The sequence below is a fragment of the Zootoca vivipara genome, chromosome 5 (assembly GCF_965207765.1).
Source record: "Zootoca vivipara chromosome 5, rZooViv2.hap1.1, whole genome shotgun sequence".
In the NCBI taxonomy this organism is placed as follows: Eukaryota; Metazoa; Chordata; class Lepidosauria; order Squamata; family Lacertidae; genus Zootoca; species Zootoca vivipara.
The window spans coordinates 12008552-12033023 of NC_142588.1; the positions used below are offsets into that span (position 1 = coordinate 12008552).

Below are 24472 nucleotides of genomic sequence, written 5' to 3' on the forward strand. Positions count from 1 at the left end.
GAACTGCTTATCCCAAGTAGGACCACTTAGTCTTTCCTAAGCCCTACTATCAAGCATTCTTTATTCATCCTGAGATGTCAGGAATGCGCTACTACTGAACTATAACCCCTCATCAGTCTATTACTGATAATAAAGTTTTAAAGATATTTCTATCCTTTATTTCACCCTATTATTGTTTCAACAACCCATATATGTCCCATACGCTCTCAACCCAATTAGCCTGGCATCTGCCATCAATTTACCTCCACCATGGTCTTTGGCAACAACTCTGCTCTGAAAAGTTGTAGCATGGCCTCCATGATGTTTTTCCAGCCCTCTCGCAAAATGTCACCATGGCGATGAGCCAAGTGGAACACAGTCTTTGCCGCAATATGAGCTTTGGGATTGCTTCCAAAAACTGTAGGCAGATTCTCAATGGACTGCAGGAGAAATGGCAAAAGAAGTCAGGGGTGGGTGGGGAGAAGCTCACCACAAACCAGTCAGGCCATTCAGTGGAACATCATCAACGCTAGCCGAGACCCTTCTTGGAGGACTTTGAACCATAATTCATGCTTCTGTAATTTCACAGATTGTCTACTGTAATGTGCTTTATGTGGAACAGCTCTTAAGACAAACTGAAATCTTCAGTTCAGGAAGTTCACCTCCATAAGCACACAACCTGCTCCAGGATGGCTTCCTGTCAGGCTTCCTTTACGATTGTCAATTTCACAGATGGTCTATCACTTATGTAAATCAAGGTGATCTGATTCCATTGTAACTTGAGCAGAGCATTCACCTTTATTGGACTATCAATTCTCTATGATCATCCCAGGATGAATGTTAAGAGATGTGAAGCAGGATGTTCCCAATTGCTGTGCTAGAAGTAAGAAACTTTCTCTATGGAGTGGCTCACAAGGCATCAAGGATTTTGGCTTTCCCCCCTAGCTGCCCTTCATGCTTGAAACGGCCTTCCATGTAAACACCTTCCTTATTTCTTTTAAGTCACTCCCAGAATGGGGAACCTCCATTCTGTGGGCCAAATTTGGCCCACCAGGGGTTCCAATTTGGTTCACCAGGCCATTAAAAAAAAGCCCAACAATCAGCTGACAACACCCTAAGGGCAAGAAACGTCAGCCGATGGGAAGGGGTTCAATTCAGTTCAGCTGTGAGGAACAGGCATATACAGTTGTTCCCTGCAGAAAGCAGGATTTAATCCTCCATTCCCCCACTCAACAGCTGATATGTGGGAGGGGGGCTGCTGGATGGAACTCCCGCACACAGCTCAACCATGCAGAAATCAGGTGTTAACTCCCCTAAACACACCATCAGCTGATGGGTATTAACCATGGTTCCGTTTAGAACCAGTCTCACGCCATCTGCCTTCATTTGTAGACTCACCTCACTGCTAAGAGCTGTGAACTTGCAGAGAGAAATTATGAGGTTGTCAAAAACATCGCTGAGGCCATAATGGGCGGAAATCATGGCACATTTTCTGAAAAAGACAAACCACAGCAATGTAAGAGGAAGCACACAGTACATTTTCTGTAGGAGCTCCAGGGTCCTCACACCACCCTTCAGTGGAAAACTTGCATCAAATTTGATAATTCAATTCTAGCTGGCAACACCTTAATGACAAATTTTGTGTTTGTATGTTTTAATGATGACACTCAAATTTCAGAAGCTCAAGATATGATGGAACTTAACTGTGAATTAAATGAGGCAGAAACCACAGTGGTAAAACAGCTCAATGGCATCTAGGATAAGCATTTCTGTCCGCCAGTAGACACTTTAAAAAAATGGCTGCGCAGAAATTGATATTCCAGTCTTGCCTACCCATGAATAGATAGATATTCAATAGGCTTAAGCAGCATATGCCTCACTCATTTACTAGGCAGTGCCAGCTTATTTTCCCTGTATGCAAAAAGCTTTGATCTAGGTAAAAACAATTTATATATACAAAACAAGTCTCTGTTAGATGTTGTGAAAGAGCATTACCTGAAACCAGAGATAGCCTTCTGAATGATCGTTTCATCCAGGCTCTTGTCAAAAACATAGGACAGAGCTGCCACAGTGGGCCCCCAGGTCATGGCAAAGAGGTCGTGATCATAGCTACCACGTGGGACATGCAGAAAGATTCCTTCATCAGTGACTCCACGATGCAGCAGCACACTCCATACGTAGTTTTCCTTTACTAGGCCCGTCTGTTCCTCTGGCATCACAATCTCTTCATTTCTACCCAAGATTAGGACAGAAATATTGTGTTTCCATATTAACATTCTGCATCAATACACAACTGTTGGTACCCAACATAATACACTGTGCGTGTCTTATTTGCGACAAGATGAATGAGGTGGAAAAAGAAGGGTAGAAAAGGCTGGCCTAACATCAACCAGGGGCAGGTGTGGGAAACCTGTGGCCCTCCAGATGTGGCTGAACTACAACTCCCATCAGCCTCAGCAAGTATATAATGGGAGCAGTAGTTCAGGAACATCTGAAGATCCAAAGGTTCCCCACACCAGAAGTGAGTGTGTGTGGAACTGATAATTCCCTCCCTCTCCAAGGGGAAACGCCAAAACACTTACTTGATGGCATGGTACATGTCCTCCAGCATGTCCTGCTCAAAGTCTTTGCCTCCATTTACCCCTTTCAGATTTTTTCGGAATTCCTGTTAAGCAGTAGCAACAGAAAGCAGAATATTACGTTGTGATCGCCGCCTCGAAACAGATATTACAATTATTTTAACATGTTGCTAGGTGCTGGCGCACAAAATGTCACTAACAAATTGCTTCCTATGAAGTATCCCAAATCAATTTACAACGTAATAAAGTATATATAAAACAAGTTGCAGAAAGAAAAACAATCTAAAGCAACTCCCATGATCCCTAGCTAACAGGACCAGTGGTCGGGGATTATGGGAATTGTAGTCCCATAACATCTGGAGGGCTGAGTTTGCCTATGCCTGATCTAAAGAAAAGCAATTACCGGTATGTATATGCAAAAACTGTTCGAAAAACAACAACACACATACATGAAATCCATCCAAATCCAATGCAGAAACAAACTGGAACAAAGATCTCCACTTAGAAAGCTTATTGAAAGAGGAATGTCATTAACAGGCACCGAAATACAACAGGGAAGGTGCCTGTCCCTTATACAGTACAATGAGAGGGAATTCCAGAGGGTAGCTGCTACTACACTAAAATCCCAAGCCAACTTTCTCTTGGCAGGATGATATCTGCAAAATCTCTCCTGCAAAACCAGTGCTGTTAACTTTCCCCTTTTTTGTGGGAAATTCCCTTATTCAGTGCCCTCACTTTCATATCCAGGAATTGACAGCACCATAGGATTCCTTATCTTCAAATCCAGAGGTTGACAGCTATGTGCAAAACACAGCACATTGTGGGTATATAGGGGGTGAGAGCATCTTTTATGTACACTTGAATTATCAGTTGTCAATATATTTGACTGTTGGCAATTTGCAGGCAAGTTTTAGTATGATGTACTTGTACAGCAGGGATGCAGGTGGCGCTGTGGCTTAAACCACAGAGCCTAGGGCTTGCCAATCAGAAGGTTGCTGGTTCGAATCCCCACAACAGGGTGAGCTCCCGTTGCTCGGTCCCAGCTCCTGCAAACCTAGCAGTTCAAAAGCACATAAAAGTGCAAGTAGATAAATAAGTACTGCTACAGCGGGAAGGTAAACGGTGTTTCCGTGTGCTGCTCTGGTTCGCCAGAAGCAGCTTTGTCATGCTGGCCACATGACCTGGAAGCTGTACGCCGGATCCCTCAGCCAATAACGCGAGATGAGCACCGCAACCCCAGAGTCTGTCATGACTGGACCTAATGGTCAGGGGTCCCTTTACCTTTACCTGTACAGCAACAAAATGCCTTCTGAAAGGCTACTGGAGGACTATTTTACTATTATGTCTTAAAATACTACAAGTCAAAAAGAAAGAAAGAAGAGCAACAGTGGTGGTCGAGAAAGAATAGACCTCAGTGATGTGAAAGCCAGCAAAAACGTCTAGATATGCAAGGTGTGAGAAGACATCAGAGCTCACCTCTAGAGTCATAGGTACACTCTGCTTGCGAACATTATGATTGTGTTGGTCAGTATTCAGCATGATAACTGCATAGGCAAGGGCAAAACAAGCATCACTATTGGCAAACGGAGACCCATTCGATTTCTGAAATGTAAAATGACAATACAAATTGGACACATTACAATCTAAATGCAACACTTACTTCCTATTCATGCCATTTCTAGCATCTGGATGGCAAGTGTTATGTTGCCCCATACTTTTTCATATTATTTTTTATTAAGTCTCCAAAAACATTTCAAAGCATTTATCATTATATACATTTCTTTTAACATCTGAAGTTTCTTCTTGACTTCCCACCTCTCCTTTCCTGATGTTTGTTTTTTACTTCTTTTTATTAGCTCTTTTATAACACATATATTTTTATTATCTAAACCCTGCTACCATTAAATCTTTCAGTAATCCACTGCTTATATTTCAAATCTGCCCGTGACTTCATATATGGGTGATAATTTAATAGAAAAACCATCAGTGGTCTCCATTCTTCCTTAAACACTTTGTCATTATGCCCTCTTAATTTGGCAGTTAACTTCACCATTTCAGTACTGTATAGTCCATCACCCCAGACTTTCTTGTTACATACATTCACTTTTGTTTCAGCTTGTCACTTGCTGCCGGTTTTTTGTTTTTGTTGTTAAGTTGCTTTGAGGCTCCATTGTTGCAAAAAGCAAAGAATGAATTAAACTAGTGACAACAACAACATCTCTCACTGCGCTATGAGGTGGAACGAACACATCCTGACTGAAATCAGTAATTTCTTCCCATGCTGACCAACTGCCACAGAGAAGACTAGAGAAGTGTTGATTCTCGACAATTTCAAAACTTACGCGCCAATGTTCTGTAAAGACTTCCAACAGCCTATGGATTACAGGAGCCTCTCCTGGCAACCTGAAAGCTTCTAAGTAGAGTCGCAGCGCTTCGTCTAATCGCAAGCCTTGAAAACCGAAAGTCCTGAAACATAAGCAGCAAAAGTGGTTAGAAGAACATAGCTTGCAAGCAGTCATATACCCCAAAATCTTTAAGGGTCAAAATACAAAAAATATTTCCAGACTATCACGACAGTAAGGAGTTCAGTTTCTCTAGGCTTTGGTTTTTTCTGTTTTAATGTACAGTCTACAATGATGCTAAACATCCTAGTACAGGAAAGGAGATGAGGATAGCATTGCTTTGCACCGCAGAGTAGCTCACCCATGCCATAAGGCTCAGCCAACCTCGGATGCTCTCGCTGAAAGCTATTCTCTCTCACTTTTGTCTGAGAGTAAGCATTTTTTATTTGTATTTATTTATCAAATGGTTCCAAGTTGGGTTACAAAAATATAAGATTGTGCTCTGCATGTCAGCAGAAGCATTTCTGTTTGTCAGACAGAATGAGCCCCCTCATCCTCCCACTGTACACTGGGGATTCTCCTGACCCTCCAGAGAGGATTCGGTGGAGGGGAGGGGGGGTGCAGAGGATGCACAAGAGGAAGGGGGAAAGCAGTATTGCACTAACAGGAGCCCTTGCACTGATTTCTGCTAGTGTGCTGGGTTAGTTTAATCCATGCCATAACAATTAAATTAAATTAAATTAAATTACAGTACAACACAAAATAGAAATCATGAAATAAAAATCACTAATTATGAAGTTAAAACAACAACAACACAGCACCACAGAATGTATTGTAATTAAGTTTATTAATATCAAGGTCCTTTAAAAACAGTCTACCTCTATAGTGGTTAGAGCTAAGGGTTTCATGCAGTGCAGAATGCAGCAGATGCAAAAGACTGGGGAAGGTGAATTTTCCCATGCCAGGACTTTCCAACTGGTTTCCTGTTTATGACCAATCCAAACATTTCTACTCACCCCACAAAACTTTCCAGCAAGTCTACATTCTTCCGGTCACTCACAAATTCTCCAATCATTTTCTTGTCCAGTCGAGGATTCTCTCTCAGCCACTTTGCTACTTCATTATTATCCATAGGGGTAGCCAAGAGGTTCTTCTCCTGAAGAAACTGTATCCCTTTCTTTGGCTTTTGATTGAACTGCTCTGAACCACTTATCAAGAGCTGGAAAAAGTCAAAACAATATAATTAATAGAAGACATCCTGCATAGTCCTATATAGTTAATATTATCCTAATAGCCAATTTGTGCCATATCTTCAATAACCTATTTCCATTAGGTTTTTAGATTTGCATTTCACCTTCTGATTAAAGTCCTCTGTGATGCAACACATTCATAAAAAGCAACTTTTTAAATGTGTTCTTTGTCATAAAAGCCTGTTTCAGTATTTTCAAATAGAAAAGTGGGAGATAAAATTATAATATTTAGAAATATCAACCAATGTTTCATTGGCTAAGAGGATAGCACATATGTCTAAGTTCCCTTTGCCTGTTCTGTCATATCATTTTCACATGCATATCCCCCTATCCCACACACTGCTGATTGTGAAATCAACACTCTCTGCGCCGAGTATCCAGTTTGCTCTATTCCATGAAACACACACACAAAAATATATCTATATATAGCAGACAACAAACCCCTTCTTCCAATTAAACCTCACCATAAACAAAGCACTGACATAAATGGCAGGCCATGTAGACAAAACTGGTATCTCAGTAAGTCAGATCTGAAAGGTTATAAAATTAAAACCTTAAAAGGAAAGTAGACACTATGTGATGGTGTCTTTATCTGGCTGCCTCCTTCTATAAACTCACTACCTACAACAGCTGGTCTGACAATGCCACTGTCGCAGGGAATAGTTTAAGCAAAGCATTGTTCAATCATTAAATATATGTCAGGTGTTTGTCTTTGGATTTAACGGTGAGGTCGAATGTTGAAAACAAGAGTCTAATTGTTTTCATCTGACACTATCCACATAAAATGTTGCAGCAGGATGATAACTGTTTTGCTCTGGGAATAATTCAGCACAAGGTGTGCCCTAGTCTTTCAAAACCTAAAGTAGTAAGAGATGATCCTAAAACAATTTAAGACAACCAGGTCTCTGTTGTCACAGCAATTCAAATCTTGTCAATATATAAATAAAATTTAACAAGTTCATCTTTTAAGGTTCATCTTCGAAAGGGATATGGCCACTTGTTGAATAAACACAGAGCATACACGTTAACCATTATTCACATTTGTCAAAACTGGGTTTCTGAAGCTCAGGAATACGTAATACAAGTAGATAATGTCATAAGGAGCTACCCAAGAGAGGGTTAACTAAAAGGTTGTGTGTGACTAGAGATCAAACACAAACATCTATGTGAACTTTACTAAAGCACCAGAATAAATGTCAGTCCTCGGTTACTGCCCATCACTAACAGGAAACAACACTTTGATGACTGTAAGACCAATTCCTATGGATATGTACAAAACAGCATCCTTCTTTGTTTCTCTGGCAAAGTCCTGTTTCCTGCAATATCTCACCAGGTACAGCAGTCACCGCAACACAATTTTCCATTACTGGTTATTGGCATTCAAGATTCAAAACACAACAACTTCAAAAAAACAAAACCACAACAGCTTCATGCAGGAACACCTCATTTGAAAGCAGGTTCAGAAAGAAAAAGGTTCCACCCTGTGGAACACCCTCCCATCAGATGTCAAACAGATGAACAACTATTTGACTTTTAGAAGACATCCAAAGGCAGCCCTGCTCAGGGAAGTTTTTACTGGTTGATGTTTTATTGTTCTTTTAATACTTTGTTGGCAACTCAGTCAGATGGGTGGGGTACAAATAATAAAAGTATGTATGTATGTATGTATGTATGTATGTATGTATGTATGTATTTAAAAGACAGTCAAAACACTCATCATGCTCCTCTAATATATCTTATATTTTAAAATGGTAAGTCTGAGGATAAAGTCTGTTCTTTATTTTATGTGTCATGCCTACTCACATATCTTTCAGATCAACAACATGCCATACCTTCTTTTTGCTCTTAATCATTATCAATTCGTGTGTTGTGGGTAGGACGCAGGAAAAGCGAGTAGGCTTCTTTGGAATGGTCTTTTCTGCTAAAAACAAAAGCAGAATATTTTCACATTGGATCATTTCCCACATTTCCCATTACTTACAATATACAGATAAAAACAACTTATTTTCACATGACCCTACCCCACAACCCCATCCCAGCATCAATGCTTTTCTCTATAAGCCCAAGTCTTGCAAGGGACTACTTCACACATTACAGTAGATGGAGGTACAAAGAAAAACATATTCTCCCATGTAACGTGAGAAAGTAGCTATCTTCCCCCATCACTTTGTTTATTCAGTGGAAACAATGCGGGCAACCACAAGTAATGGGGGAAAGGGCAAGTAAACATGTAGCTGCCTCACACATTATGGGATAGAATAAGGTATAGCATATATTTTAAATCATGTACTTACTTCTACTGTAACATACGACACGATCCAGTGACATTTAACAACCCTTATCCCAAGTGGTCTACAAATGCCTGACTCAATATATACAGGTGAAACTCGGAAAATTAGAATATTGTCGAAAAGTGCATTTATTTAAGTAACGCAACTTAAAAGGTGAAACCAATATATGAGATAGATGCATGACATGCAAAGCAAGATATGTCAAGCCTTTATTTGTTGTAATTGTAATTATTTGTCATTTGGCGGGTCAATTATAAATGGAATGTAATTAATGAAATGTAATAGTGATGTTTATTTTTGTTTATTTTTGTATTACTGGTTTTATTACTGTGGAATTTCCAAAAGAAAGCATTTGTAAAAATTAAAAGAAATTAAAAGAAAATAAAAAAGAGTAAGTTGCATTACTGAAATAAATGCACTTTTCGACAATATTCTAATTATCTGAGTTTCATCTGTAGAACATGAAAGGAAACATGTGTCATTTCAATGCTTCACTGGTGCCAGAGACCTCAAGCTGTAGTACAGCTACAGAATGGCAAAAATAAGTCAACATTTGAAGTGTCCATTGCACACAAATGTTCATTATTTACCTGCGTTATTTCCCAACTCCAAATTCAGACTGTCTTGCTGCTTCATGTGGCTAGCTGTCAAGCAGCCATTAGTGTCTGGCAATTCTGCACTGGGTGATTTGCCATCTGTCAGCAGCCCCTCGACAACTACACGGGAAAGAAGAGAACCAGAGTTATCCAGGACGAAGTTTTAAAGTCACGGTGTTATTATGTAGATACAGTTATTACTCACTTTGAAGAAACCTAACCATTCACCTTCAAAGAAAGGAAATGTTATTCAACAGAGAATGAATATCCACAGACCAGCTCAAATTCATGCACAAAATTAAAAAATGGAAATGATGAATTAATTCCTTGTTGAGAAAAAATCCTACAGAAAGCAAGAAGGCATCATTTAAGATGTTCTGAAGCAATCAGGTCAAGGCTAGGACGGAGGATTTATGGGAAAAGATAGCAGTATTGTCTAGAACACAGTCGGGAAGGACAAATGTTACTATAAAATTAAGATGAAGGCACCAAATAAAAGGTTCTCACTATGGGTTGTTTCTTTGATGTTACAGGGAGTTTCTGTACTTGGTTTTAGTGCTTCCTTCTCCTGCTGGTAGATGCTGCTGAGCACTTTGGCTTGGCATTGTGCTTCTGTACTATCTATCACTGTCAGTAATGCTTCAAGGGACAGCAGGTGAGTAGTGTACAGTTGTCCAGAAACAGGAAAGGCATTCTGGGAAAATAAGGCATAGCTAAGCATTAAATTAGATTTAATCATTTGAGCAAAGGAAACTACCCACAGAAGCTGTTCAGCCCCAAAGCTCTATACATCCACGCAAACCTCCCTAACATTGTCCCATTCCTCAAAAAATAATTCCCCTGCAAATAAGCTGTTCTCTCTCAGGTTGCACATTAAAGGTAAAACTTCACTAAGACTTTGTAACGGATTTTATACTTTATGGTGGAAGGCACGTTTGCTGCATTTACACCTATGTTTCCTACAAGTAACATTTGAAGGATGAAGGAACAATGCCCATCACCAAACTTTCAGTAGACACATACCAGAGAGTCAGTCAACTACAGCTCCTTGTAATGCATCAGCTGTGGAGCCTCACGTATTTGGCGATATAAGCCCTAAAAACTTTGTGTTCCTCACAATGCTCCAAGCAAACATGTCTGTTGTTCTAAAGAAAGAATTCCTATGGTAAAAGTAGATGTGGCAGGAGACCCATGATCGGTTCTCCTGCTGTTTTTTATGGTTTAATCGTAGCTTGGGGGCGAGATCCAGCTGGGATACTGTGCAATTCTTTTTCGTGCCCTCTACCAAAGGTGATTGCATCCTGTGAGGGCAAGACTAGAGATACCCTACTGCATGAGGGTTACCCACACCTCCCCAGGTGCCAACACATCAGCACACGGCTGATATTTCATTCTTCAAACACACTCAGATCAAGTTACATCTGTATTATTATTTTTTGCTGAGCCATCCTAATGGAAAGACAAGAGTAAAGTAGCTCATTTTCAGGACCTTGGATAGCAGTTTGGTGAGGTCTTCAAAAAGGTTAGCACAATAATAGTCACAGTCGTAATTTATGTACAGCTCAGTGACAAAACTAGGAATCCTCCAGAGTTGAACTATGGCCTCCAGGGCCATCTCCTTCATCTCATAGGGCATCTTGGGGTTTTCCACTGTGATAATTTCCATCAGCTTCTTTATGTACATCTGGTAGACAAAAGAGATGAGTTCAGTATATAGGATGCAAAACAAGGCAGAGTATTTAATTTCATTTGGGACACCGGTTTACACATAGCACAACTAAACCATCCATAAGCACAAAGGTGAGAAACTATATTTCTGTTGAGAGCTGCATTCCTTTGAAGGCAACTTGTTGGGGTCACATGCCAGCAATGGCAGGGCTAGAATGAGTGGTGAAACAACAGCCCTTCTCTTTCTGCCACCCCCTTTCCCTATTTCCCCCCTCCTTACTGTCAGGATGAGATTATGCCAAGGACCAAATGAAAAGAGGCCAAAGGTGGCTTGCAGCTCATGGGTCACTGACTACTGACTCCTAGTCTATTGCTTTGTGGCCAATCCTCAGGGAATCAAGGCAAAGAGTCAGGCTTATGTGCTCCTCTCCTTCCATTTCTTCCCATTTCAAAGAACTTTAATTCAAAGAACCAGGATTTCTGGTTCACATGCAACGCTGTGTTGAGATTATTTGAAACTTAAAGTAGTGTCAGTAGGAGGAGAGGGAAGCATGCAAATCTGGCCATGATTGCTGCTCAGACTCCAACATTCCAATCAAGGCAACTATAGATCCGAGTGCTGCCTCAATGGGAGATGACAGGGAGAGAGACCAAGCAGCCACCACTTCTGTCAATGGGCATGGTCTTCCCAGGCACAGCACCTTCCAATCTTCAGAAAGTCACAAGGTCACCTCCAGTTACACACATTCTTAGACAGGATTTCTTACACATCCATGAACAAAGCCACAAAGCTGTTTAAATTACCTCCTCCAAATACAAGGTAGGCGCACTTCAAAAGACTCACCTCCAGTTGGAATTTCAGGTGTTCTCTCATACTCTCAAAGAGGAGGAAGCAAAGTCTAAGTGAAGCTGAATACAGATTGAGTCGCTCCACGTTCAGTAACTAGGAAAGAATTAGAAGTTGAAAGATTGTTAGTGGAGAGATATTCATTTTCCCTCTATTTGAAAAGCAAACCAAAATTGCAATATAAATGTTTCTTCTGGACCACACTAACACAAGGCCTATATCCCTGCAGATATTGCCTAATAGGCATAAGACTACGATAAGTCCAAAACTCACTTGAAAGAGATATCTACATAATTCTTCTTTCACCAGTCCTAGGAGAGATGGACAGTTTGCAACAGAGGTCAATTCCAGGGCAACAGTGAGCAGCTGCAACCCCATGTGGATCATCACTTCTGAGTTGTGGCGATCATGTGGGTTAGTGAGAGAGATGAGGAAGCGGAGTAGTTCCCGGATACAGGGCAACCCATAGGGTACTAAAGCTGTACCTGGAATGGGGAGGGAGTATAAGTAGAAAGGTCACAATTATAGCACTTCTGAGCAAACCTCTCTCCAATAAGCTCAAGAGATTTTTTACACACAAAAAAAAATCTGATAAAGACAAATGCTAGGTATTTCCCCTCCTCTTCAATGAGTGGGATGGATAGAAGCAAATGAAACTTGCTTTTATTTCAAAGCACTCACCTTCTTTCTGAGAGGACTGGGTAAACCTCACTCCCCGGGGATTGACATAGTCCATGTCATGAACAGAAGCAGAGTCTGAGTGTTCAGCTACAGATGTACACTCCTCCAGAACTTCTGGGATAGACTCCACTGAGGCAGATTGCGTCTTTTCTTCCTGGGGGCATTCATTCTTTAGTCACACAAATTAGCAATACAGGAAAATTAGTATAAGCTATCATTGCTGCATGAGCAGTTCACTGACACAAGCAACCCCATTCATTCAGATAATATCAATTTTCATAATCAGACTACGTACCTCAATGTTTGGCTGAGTAGCTAGACATCAGACACCTAAATTAGCAGCAAATGCTGGTCTGTATTTGAAGGCTAGGCTACTTATACTGTTGTGGAATTGCTTTGCTACGTCAGAATGTGTACTGTATGTTATTCTTAACCCAAACTTATCCAACTACAGTAGCTGAAGACCAGAGTTGCCTGAACTTTCCTTTAGGTCAGCTGATTGTACAAACTATATTCCAGATGAACAGTTTATCACAAACTACCTTAAGTTCATACCTGGGTCTCTAGCTGCTCTCTAGCTCTAGACTCAGTTAAAGGAACTGATGTACTGATTCCTAAAGGGTTGACCAACTGCAAGTCCGTAAGATCTTCCTTAGAGCTGATCTGAGAGGAGCTGTCTAAGCCACTGTCAGTGGAAGGGCTGACTGTAGTAGATGCATTTTCTGAACTTCCAGATGAGACGGGAGACGGTACATCAATGAAATTAACTCCACCTGTTGATAAGAAACAGCAGCAATAAGTAGTAGCTATGCACCCATTATTAAGCAGCTCAGGGCCACATTCCCACTTGTGTATGCACAGTACATTGGGCTGCCGCTAATTACTTCAGCTGACACAGAACACAGTGGCCTGCCTCACTGGAATGGGTTGCACAGAGTGTATTCCACTAGGCTGCATTGGCTTCCTGTTGGCTTCTAGGCACAATTCAAGGTGCAATTCTATGAGTTCAGGAATTGCTAATTTAAAATTATTATTCTTGAAACCCCTTTTAAAAATGTATGTAATGTTTTGTAGTATAATTCCCCCCCCCCCAAGTTTCTCAGCTATTTTCTTGATGAACTGAAAGTTTATTTGCTAATTGTTCATACTTTACTTGCTAACGGTTGTACCACTCTCAAATACCTTATTTCAGGGGTCCCCAGACTTACCGTGCAGTGGGCCGGTGCCCGCCGCGCCGACCGCGCAGCGGACCGGAGGGCGGGGGAGTGCGCGCCCGTGCGCCTGCGCACACGCACGGGGGGAAAATCGCCGAAAATCGCTTGTGCGCATGCGTATGGGCCTCCCCCGACCCGGAAGTGCATCGGAAATGACCTCTTCTGGGTCGGGAGAGGCCCATATGCATGCGCAAAATGGATTTTCGGCGATTTTTTGCCGATTTTTTTGATCGTCGCCGTGCCGCGCGCCGTAAGAGCGGGCGGCGGCAGCGGGCGGCGGGGGTCGTCGCGGGCCAGATTGGGAGGCTGATTGGGCCGCATCCGGCCCGGGGGCCGTAGTTTGGGGACCCCTGCCTTATGTCAAGCAAACAATGTATTTTGTAACTGTCTTAGGCAGTGGTACCTTGGGTTAGAGACGCTTCAGGTTACAGACTCCGCTAACCCAGAAATAGTACCTCGGGTTAAGAACTTTGCTTCAGGATGAGAACAGAAATCATGCTCCAGCGCCGCCGCGGCAGCGTGAGGCCCCATTAGCTAAAGTGCTACCTCAACTTAAGAACAGTTTCAGGTTAAGAACGGACCTCCAGAACGAATTAAGTTCTTAACCCGAGGTACCACTGTATTAAGTAGTAGATCTTTCAAATACAGAAACATTAAGGTGCCCTTTAATTTTGTTACCTATATTGCCACTTACTATTTTCTCCCTTTTCAGTTACAACCAAGCGGGAAGACTTTATTCATCTCTCTTACAACCATGGAACAAAAATCCAGAGAGGTGGGGCATATTCAGGTGCCTGCAACACAGGCTCCACAGCAGTGGGCCACTCTGTCAAGCTATAATGCACCAAAGACCAGCAAGGAAGCCAACTGGTGTGTGGCTCCCAACAGTCACAGCTCTGTTCATTCACCAATATCCATACTATTGTGTATTCTGTGGTTGCAGAATCTTTGAAGAACACCTTTTATCATTAGAGTTGGGTTTCCATTTATATGTTATATCACTTGCCGTACCTGTACCATTGGCAGCAAGCTGCTCTGTTCCTTGAGATACTTTGGCTACATGGCAAGAGTTCCGTGGTGATCTCTTCTGCTTTTTCCACTTTGATGAGTCACTCATTCCCCCTGCTCGCATTTTCAACTGTGAACAGAAAAACACATAGAATATCTCTTATAGCCATTCACCATCACAAGAGAATTGGCAACAGCATTTGATCAGACATAGAACCCTATGATCATGCCAGCTTACCCATGCTTCCTATCCCATGACTCATGATCTAGCCCAACTTTAGCTAGAAATTCATTACTTGTGTATTACTTCAGTTTATAAAATACATTAAAACTTGTTAGCACAAGAGATTCTAGGGCTGAGCCTGAATCTCATTGTTGTGTGCCTATGTATGTATATGCAAACAAACCACTCCTTACGACATTCTCACACATTCTCGCAAAACCAAGGAACAGAATCAAAAGTCAAGTTATGCAGGTGAGGAGAGCCTCAGTTTGTTCTCAGTTGCTCTTGTTGAGTTCTCTGGTACCAAGTAAACAAGTTGCAAACTTGGATACAGAATAGAGTTACATAGTTTAAAAAAAAACAGGTAATAATGTTTCTGTAGTGGAGACATCTTTCTTCTCTGCTCACAAATATTTCTTTATACTTTTATTGGCAGGTTCCAATCATCATCCTCCCACACATAAAGAAGGGTGTAAGTTGTCTAGTGGGTGTGCGACATTGCCTGGATATATGTGCAGCATTACATTATGGGCTGCCAGCTTTTCTTTATTACATGGATTTTAGGATCCCACTTAGACTTTTACAAAACTGCTGTGAAAAATAAAGTGTAGGCCTTTTGACCAATTACATCCCCCTACTACCTCTTAGCGTGCTTCCAGAAGGCCTGCCCAAATATAATTATTATTTTAAACCTGGAAATCTATTGTGCAAATTAAAAAGCTACAAAGGCAACATTGCTTTTTAATGTAACGATAGCTAAGTCTAAATAAAAACAGCTTTCTAATCCACCTGGAACATCTTTGTTGTAAACGAAAGGAAACTTAATAGATTTAAGTGCATTTAATCACTTAAGCCTAGGGCTTGCCGATCAGAAGGTCAGTGGTTCGAATCCCCGCGACGGGGTGAGCTCTCGTTGTTCGGTCCCTGCTCCGAAAGCATGTCAAAGTGCAAGTAGATAAATAAGTTGGGAAGATAAGTGGCGTTTCCGTGCGCTGCTCTGGTTTGACAGAAGCGTCTTAGTCATGCTGGCCACATGACCCAGAAGCTGTACGCCGGCTCTCTCGGCCAGTAAACTGAGATGAGCGCCGCAACCCCAGAGTCGTCAGCGACTGGACCTAATGGTCAGGGTTCCCTTTGCCTTTACCTAATCACATAATATATCATTTCTTTTGCTCTGCCTCTCTATAGATGCAAAAACACTCACATCAACCTTTGATGGAGAAAAGAAAGTGAGAAATAGAAGTCATACCACCTGAGATACGAGCAGATCAGTTAGCACCAAAACACACGTTCTAACTCCTAATCTTGAAGTGGCATGATCTCAGCTTAAGGGACGTGTAGGCAAGGCATACATATATACATACATACATAAATTTATTTATTTGAATGCCGCCTTTCCACAGTAACTATGCTCAAGGTGGCTTACAACATAAAAATACATACAGCAGCTGCAACGCAACAAAATAGTCATAAACAATAAATAAAACATTAAAAACACAACCAAACTGAACAATTTCCACAAGATCTATAGCAAAGATACAAAAAACCATCAGCAACAACAACCAACCCACAACAACACCCCAGCTCATGAGTTAGCAGCCTCAGTTTTTGCAGCTGGAGTTAGTCAGGGCCCCGCTCTCAAGGGTCAGGTGGGAAAAGACCCACAAGGCAGGAAGCATGTATTCCAGGACTCACAGCCAAGATGGCAAGAACATTGCTTTGCAGGGAAAATACCACTCATTTTAAATTATTAGCCTGCCTTTCAATTCTGTGATTTTCCATGGTGCCTTATAATTGAACAAAAACTAAAATAAACTTGAAAATACCTAAGCACACAACACTAAAACTGACGAACATCAGCAAAAACTATAAATTCAGCAACTGGCAGCATGATTGTTATTATTTTAAAGAAGAAAAGGTCTGTGGAAAATAAAAGGAACTTCCACCAGCACCTAAAACTCATTAAATTTGGCACCAGGTGAGCTTCACTAGAACAGTGTTTCCCAACCAGTGTGCCTCCAGATGTTTTGGGACTACAACTCCCATCATCCCTAGCTAGCAAGACCAGTGGTCAGGAACATAGCTGCCAAGTTATCCCTTTTTTTAAGGGATATTCCATTATGCTGAATAGGCTTCCTCGCGAGAAAAGGGAAAACTTGGCAGCTATGGTCAGGAATGGTGGGAGTTGTAGTCCCAAAACATCTGGAGGCACACTGGTTGGGAAACACTGCACTAGAAGATATTTCCCAGGGCAGAGGACTTCAACTAACAGGCCCCTTCCCTGATCACCCCCACCCCCTCCACTTATAGCAAGTGCACCCACAGGAGGACCATAGCTGATTATTTTAATAACTGGATAGGTGAGCAGGTAGTTGCTTTTTTAAAAAAAGGGCCCAAGTTGTACTGGACTTCAAAAGGTTAAAACCAACAATATGAATTGTATTTAGAGATGGACTTAAGGATCAGTGAAATTGCTTTAGAATTTGTAAGGTATGTGCTGCCCAGCTGCCCCCATTCCAGTCTAGCAACTGTATTTGGACCAAATGGCATTTTCAAGTAGTCTTCAAGGGCAGCACATAATACACTGCAGTAGTCTTATTTGGATGCTACTAGAGCATGTATAAGTATGGCCAAGAGGGGTTCTTAGCTAGTGGAAAGCACTTGTTGCCACTGATGACACTTAGATCTGGTCCTGTCTCTGGGTGTCTAACAACAACCTTAAGATGTGAACCCAATTCTTTAGGGGGAGTACAATACCATCCAGACAGTACATCCATCTTATCTGGATTGAGCTTCAATTTATTGGCACTTATATTGTCCGCTACTGATCTCAGACACCAATTCAGCACATCTGCTGCCTCACTTGAATTTGATGAAAATGGAGAAAAAACTGAGGTGGTCATAATCAGCACATTGATTAGAGTCAAGTATCAGTACTTTATGACCTCTCTTACTGGTTTCATGCAGATGACAGTATGAGAGGCAGAACCCATAGTAAAAGTGGCTCAGAAAAGAGTAACAGGCTCAAAGTATCACCTACTGAAACCAGCCATACAGATAAGAATACAACCACTGGAGCATGTTGCAGTCAATCCTCACCCAACCTCCAGTCCAGAAAGGGACCATGGTGGATGAACTCAAAAACCACTAAGAGGTCTAGGAGAATTAACAGGGTCACATTCCTCCTGTCCTTCTTCCAATACTGGTAATCTAGAAACAAATATACAGCCCTTGTGACAAGCCAATACTAAGAACAATTTTAAGGATTAAAGGACAGCTTCTTCAAGAGTGGTCTCATGACTGTCCCCCTTCAATACAACCAGGACCACCTTCTATCACAATGAAGCAATAACTAACTCATGGAACCAGTCAGTCATCGTGAGATGCTAGCCAGGAAGTGCAAGTTTGAGCAAGCAGATAATATAACACACACCTCCAAGAAACTCATCCACATCATCAGGCCTCAAAAACTAAAATTCATACAATTTCTAAATGGATGATGTTCTGAACACATTCACTGACTGGACTGCTGACATGGTGCCATCCAAGCTGAGAGAGACACAAGCTTTTTTATTCCTGACGTGCTTAGCAAATAAATCATGGTGCAAATCATTGAGGGTTCCTTAAAATCAAAATGTAGACTGGAGAATGTAGACTGGGAAAAGCTTCACTGGGCTCCAACCACGCAGGTGCAATAGTGACAATATATATATATATTGCTTATTTGGCACCATCTCTGACACCAAGTAGGCTCATACAGTGTTAGAACAGTTATGGCCCAAGTTTTATGTGCCTTGTGTTCAAGTTGTTATCACATCTGCTTTGCTGCCTCCTGCATCCTTGTATAACAGGACACCAAATGGGCTGTATTCAGTGGAAGGGCACTTAGAAGTGATAATCTTTATATCCTCAATCATCTACATATCCCACAATGTGAGCAGGGCTTCAATAGATGTAGCAGCCACATTAACCAGAAGTATATACACTCGTGGCACTCAGGAATCCATCCAGAGCTTCTAGGGGCAGACCTGGAGCGTGAAATATGAAATTTAAATATAATTCTCCTTCATCAAGGACATAAAATGAAATCTCACAATTTGCATTGCAATTTATGCCACTTGTTAGTTGCCTTATCCACAAAGAACCTGACATAAATCATCTGTGGAAAAGAAAAGTGCTTATCATGCAGCTTTAAGTGGAACTCTTTACACCACAATGGTTAAAATATGACGTCTGAAGACACGCCTTAAGCTCTCTGAATCCAGCTACATTAGAAGGGAAGGAATTTTATGTTAGATTATTATTAGTAATAATCAGTTTGGAAACCTAAATCTAGCTCTGGCTAAACAACTCTGTCAAATAATGGCTACCTGATAAGGGAAAGCGTGGATCCTGCATATTTGTGATACTGTAAGGGACCCAGGTGGCGCTGTGGGTTAATCCGCAGAGCCTAGGGCTTGCTGATCAGAAGGTCGGCGGTTCGAATCCCTGCAACGGGGTGAGCTCCCGTTGCTCGGTCCCAGCTCCTGCCCACCTAGCAGTTCGAAAGCACATCAAAGTGCAAGTAGATAAATAGGGACCGCTCCGGCGGGAAGGTAAACGGCGTTTCCGTGTGCTGCTTTCGCCAGAAGCAGCTTTGTCATGCTGGCCACATGACCCGGAAGCTGTCTGCGGACAAACGCCGGCTCCCTCGGCCTATAGAGCGAGATGAGCGCCGCAACCCCAGAGTCGGACACGACTGGACCTGATGGTCAGGGGCCCCTTTACCCTTTACCTTTCTACATATAGCTTTTCCTTTCCTGAATTACTATCACATGGATGCAGCTAGCTTGTTTTGTCCTGTTCTGGAGGATAGGACTCAAACCAATGGGTTCAAGTTACAAGAAAGGAGATTCCAACTAAACATCAGGAAGAACATTCTGATGGTAAGAGCTGTTTGACAGTGGAACAGATTCCCATAAGAGGTGGTGGACTTCCCTTCTTTGGAGGTTTTTAAGCAGAAATTGGATAGCCTTCTGTTACGCATGCTCTAGCTAAGATCCCTGCAATGCAGGGGGTTGGACTAGATGACCCTCAGGGGTGCCTTCCAACTCTACAATTCTATGATTCCGTATACTAAGCCTTGTACCCTACCTTAGACAATGCATAAAACCTAGAAATATTTACAGTTGCAGCCAGCTTCCTTGCCGCAAATAGTTATGACCACCCTCATTCATTTGGGCCAAGATCTCCAGAAATTCATAAACTGGGCAAAATTATAGCTTTCAAGATAACTTAATCACTGGCCACCAATTGCACCATCTCTAGTTTATGCCCTCTATAAATTCTCAGAATATTTTGACAACAGCATTCCTGATGTCTGCAATGTCACTTCCTCTATATTTAAAGCCTTCCTCCCAACACTATCCCAAATAGAAGCAGTTTGCTACATGCATTCTTCCCCAAAGCCATGCTGCATAAGAAAAATGAATGAAAACTTTTGCTACACAACACATAACTACCACCCACAGATGCTTGCAGAAGGGAAGGAGAGAAAGAGAGACCTTCAGTTTCTTAAAGAGTAGTACTCTCTCTAACTGGTTCAGGGCTTTGGACTGTTCCCCATTACATAGTTCCAGTCTGCTGAGGAGATATGGAGAAATCTGTGAAAGACAGTCACATGTAGCGTTTGAAAAAGAAAAAAGAAAACTAAACCCAAAGACAGAATCCATGTAACAATGCAAGGAATGATGTAAAGCACATAATGAAAAGCAAAGCAGGACAGTAAGAGTGAAAACCAAGGCCTCTATGAGATGCGAGGAGCCACCCACTGATGAATGAAAAGCTCTCACACAGGATCTACTTACAGAAAAGCCTTTTACATCTAAGGCTTGCTTTATGTGACACACTCTTAATTTGAAGACAGCATATACCTGTATTTGCAAGCATAAACCATCAGAAGTACTACTGAGCCTATTGGTGCAAATCCTGAGCTCAAAATGTTTCCTAATACATCAATCTAGGAAGAGATCTATGCATGCACCCTACGGCACTTCACTCTTGAATATAGCAAAGTTGCAGAAGGTTAACTGAATTTTCTCTCTTGTACAAATCAGATTTATTAATAGGAAAATTGTTGTCCTGAATATTCCTTATGATTCTGGTAAAGTTCCCTGTATAACTTGACAGGGAAGAAAATACTCCTGTTATTACAGTACAGGCTAAGCAACAGATTCCTTTGCTTTTTTTTACTGTTCAGCCCCACGCCCTGCCAAGTGACACGGACCTCAGTGATGGTGGTGGTTGGGACATTTACAAGAATAACACTTTTTGAAGGATGACTGCTGAATTATTGATGTGTGGTCACAAGAAAAGGGATTCCTATCTCCTTAAAAAGGAAAGAGAGAGAGAGACGGAGCAGGAGTTTGGAGCCCAATAAGAAAGCAGGGAGAACAAGGGGGCAGAGAAACAGAGGAGAAATAGACCCAAGTAAAGAAACAATCAAATGCTTACTAAAACACATGAGCTGCTGCCCACATGTCAGCAAGAGAAGAACTGAGTGGGAAGCTATTCAGCCCACCCTTTGAGGTATGGGCACTTCCCTGTTCTGGGAGGGAGACATGAGGTCAGTTCTTTAGCTAAGGCTCTAAAAAATTCCTGATGCAGACTCTTCTTCAGGTGCATAAAGATTACCAAAAAAAGGTGCCAGTTAATGGAAGGAGGCAACAGATCTGGCTCGCAGAAGTCACTTTCTTACAATGTCTGGGTTAAGCGATACAGTTGATGACTGACTGATTCACACTGGCATAAAGCGCCATAACCCAAACTCATTTCTTACAGTAGATAAGCCTGCACAAGATTCAGAGCTGTGCCACTGATACACATGTATATTTGTCCCACCTGCCCCCAGAATAGCGTAACTACAAACACTTAGAAGCAAAGAAGCCACCAACAGTTTGGGTCTTACCTTCTTTAAGTTAGTCCCTATGTAGCTCTTAGGCTCTTCTTTAAAGTGAGGTAATCTGGAACAAGAAGAAAACACATATATTTAGGAAAAGGAATAAGGGAAGGCCTTCTTCCTGCCTGGCAGCAAACAGAGTAGAATTGCAGTTCCCTGAAGGCTTCCCCTTGGAATATGGTTTATCTGCCCTCTTCTGATCAAAAGTTACACTACAGTGTAATAATCAGAAAAGGGAATAATCAGTCTTATCAGTTCAGGGGGTCAGAGCTTTGACTTGAATTGACATTTTCAGAAGATGACTGGTCAAGTATAATCTTTTGACTCCTAACACAGACACACCTAAAGAAACATTTGCTCTTTAGCTCTGAGTGTTCCCATGGTAGAAAGTGAAGTATCTAAAACACATTAACAGTCCAGAAGAAGAAGAAAATCCTTCTCTGTGTGGACCCATTAATTCAGTAGAGCACTTATTTTGGCATGGATGAGTAAAGCAAAGTTGAATGTCTAGATGTCTGTGCATTTTCATCAATATTCACATTTTTCATTATAGCTAAGAGCAGGGGTCAGCTACCTTTTTCAGCCATAGGCCGGTCCACCGTCCCTCAGACCATGTGGTGGGCTGAACTATATATATATTTTTGGGAGGGGTGGAATGAACAAATTCCTATGCCCCACAAAAAACCCAGAGATGCATTATAAATAAAACCACACATTCTACTCATGTAAAAACATGCTGATTCCCAGACCGTCTGCGGACTGGATTGAGAAGGCGATTGGGCCGCATCCAGCCCACAGGCCTGAGGTTGCCTACCCCTGGCTGAGAGTCTTATTCTTCTTTAAAAATGACAAACTAACATGGTTATTGTAACTGAAAATGCAGGGTTGGCCACATAGTAAAAACTAATTAAGAACTGCCTTGCTGGATGCAGGTGGAATGGATTTATTTGGGGGTGGGTTTTTTTGGGAGGGGGGTAGACTGCCTCCCTCAGCACAGAACCACTGTGAATGAGCTATCTTGCTTTAGTCCCTGCAGATAAATCCCCCAGCTCAACTCATTAGAACTTAATGAATTGTTTCAAGTGTACTTTTGAGGTCTGCAGAAGACTAAAGATATATTTTAATTCAAATATTCTAATTGAAAAACTGCAAGAAAGCATTGAAGTATATATACTGCTAACAATGTAGACATAAGATCTAATAAATTTGCATTGCTATTATTTATACCTATAAATGGTTCATAAACAACAACAAATAGAAAGATAAATATATATGCACAAGTTTTAGCTCAGTTGGGTCAAAGAAATTCCATTTAGAGTTTCTTGGCTCCTAAAACTCAAAATGGTCCTTAAGCTGTGTCCTGGGCTGGCTTAAGGGCACACAGTTACCTGGAGCTTTTAAAATCACCTGGTGGGTAAGTGGGTTGTACAGCTCAGATAAGAACTGAGGCAAAAGGCAGAGAAATGCTTTTGATATTCATTTGATCTGCTAGGCTATTCAGTGAAACTTTCACCTTCTAAGGTTCGGCCTTTTTAGTGAAAGACCAGTCAAAGCAGTACTTGGCATCTCCTGCTAGGACGTAACCTCAATGAACAACTAGGGTCATTTCTATTGCAATATCAGTCTCTAGTAGGCCTCTCCCATGTGCAAAATGCATGGTGTTCAATGTTCACTGTCTATCACAGTACTTTGATCGAGGCAGCTTAATATCTGAGTGCCTACCTCAAAAGTCTAAACCAAAATCTCCAAGTAGCAACTAGGAAATGCGTAGTTAGCTAGAACTCAGGATGCTAATGATGTCTGAGGTGACAAAGTACCACAGACAAATGGGCTCTCTTTCATATATCATTTTGCATCCCTACTGAGTGAGATAGCAGACTTTCAAAGATGCTGGAAACCTATAGCTCTTTGTACACAGAGTAGCTTGCCTTTCTGTCCTTTTCTGAAGCTAACTATGTCATCTGGAAACATCCAACTGAATACCGTGTTTCTCATATTATAAGACACGTCTTATATTTATTTTTTCCTCAAAAAAACACACTATGGCTTATTTTCAAGGGATGTCTTATATTTTTCCTCCTCCTCCTGCCGCGGCCAGCATTGCTGCTGCGCCTATCACTATGTCTTATTTTCGGGGTATGGCTTATATTCCTTGAATGCTTAAAAATCCTGCTATGGCTTATTTTATGGGTATGTCTTAAAATATGAGAAACAGGGTATTTAAGAGCGAAATGTAGATAAAAAACTATTAATAACCCATTTTTTAAACATCAGAACTACAACAGTACAAAAGGTAAGCAATGTCATTTTACATTGTAAAACCTAAGCATTATGTGTCCCAATTTCCTACAGCAATTATAGGAAATACTCAATCTGATCTAGATTAATATGAAATACTCTTGAAAATCCTTGGTCGTAATAGAATAAATGCTGTGGTACAGTAACTGGAAAGTGTATCAGGATATGTTGGAAAGCTTATAACTCAGGCACAGACTCCTTGTCACAGACAAATTCTCCAATTTAGTTTTCCCAGATTCACAGTGAACCAAGGTGAAAAAGTACTTCAGTAAGCAGGAACAAACTATCTTAACTGGAAATATATTGAGTAGTAAAGCGAATTACCTAACAATCCCCCTTCTGGATCCTGCATTTTAAAAAGTGTCTCAGATGCATGTTGTTTGGAACATAAACCCTTTTGCTAAGCTTTAAACCAGCAGAGTTGCAAACCATTCATGTTCTCATTGCTCTGCACCATTTTCAACACTATTGCCATGTTTGGATGTCACATTAAACCACAGTTAGCATGCTAAGAATGAGCCTCAGCAAGGACCAAGCATTTGCATGGACCAAATAATGC

General features: G+C 41.4%; 1 protein-coding gene across 22 annotated transcripts in view; it reads right to left on the reverse strand.

Annotated features, from left to right (window-relative positions):
- Positions 1-24472, reverse strand: part of GBF1 (golgi brefeldin A resistant guanine nucleotide exchange factor 1) — a 90682-nt gene that overhangs the window by 26787 nt on the left and 39423 nt on the right. For 8 of the 22 annotated variants that reach the window (XM_088670081.1, XM_088670076.1, XM_088670080.1 and 5 more), the window contains exons 8-25: positions 21625-21679; positions 20222-20320; positions 14459-14585; positions 12789-13006; positions 12234-12402; positions 11826-12037; positions 11550-11648; positions 10527-10721; positions 9545-9731; positions 9032-9157; positions 7983-8071; positions 5917-6119; positions 4901-5024; positions 4035-4160; positions 2562-2644; positions 1975-2211; positions 1378-1471; positions 243-419 (exon numbers count right to left, since the gene is read on the reverse strand). In XM_088670081.1, coding sequence (XP_088526207.1) covers positions 243-419; positions 1378-1471; positions 1975-2211; positions 2562-2644; positions 4035-4160; positions 4901-5024; positions 5917-6119; positions 7983-8071; positions 9032-9157; positions 9545-9731; positions 10527-10721; positions 11550-11648; positions 11826-12037; positions 12234-12402; positions 12789-13006; positions 14459-14585; positions 20222-20320; positions 21625-21679 — 2620 coding nt within the window. The remainder of the gene's footprint in view (positions 1-242; positions 420-1377; positions 1472-1974; positions 2212-2561; positions 2645-4034; positions 4161-4900; positions 5025-5916; positions 6120-7982; positions 8072-9031; positions 9158-9544; positions 9732-10526; positions 10722-11549; positions 11649-11825; positions 12038-12233; positions 12403-12788; positions 13007-14458; positions 14586-20221; positions 20321-21624; positions 21680-24472) is intronic. The other 14 variants (XM_088670084.1, XM_035137349.3, XM_035137346.3 and 11 more) reach the window with 6 other exon arrangements.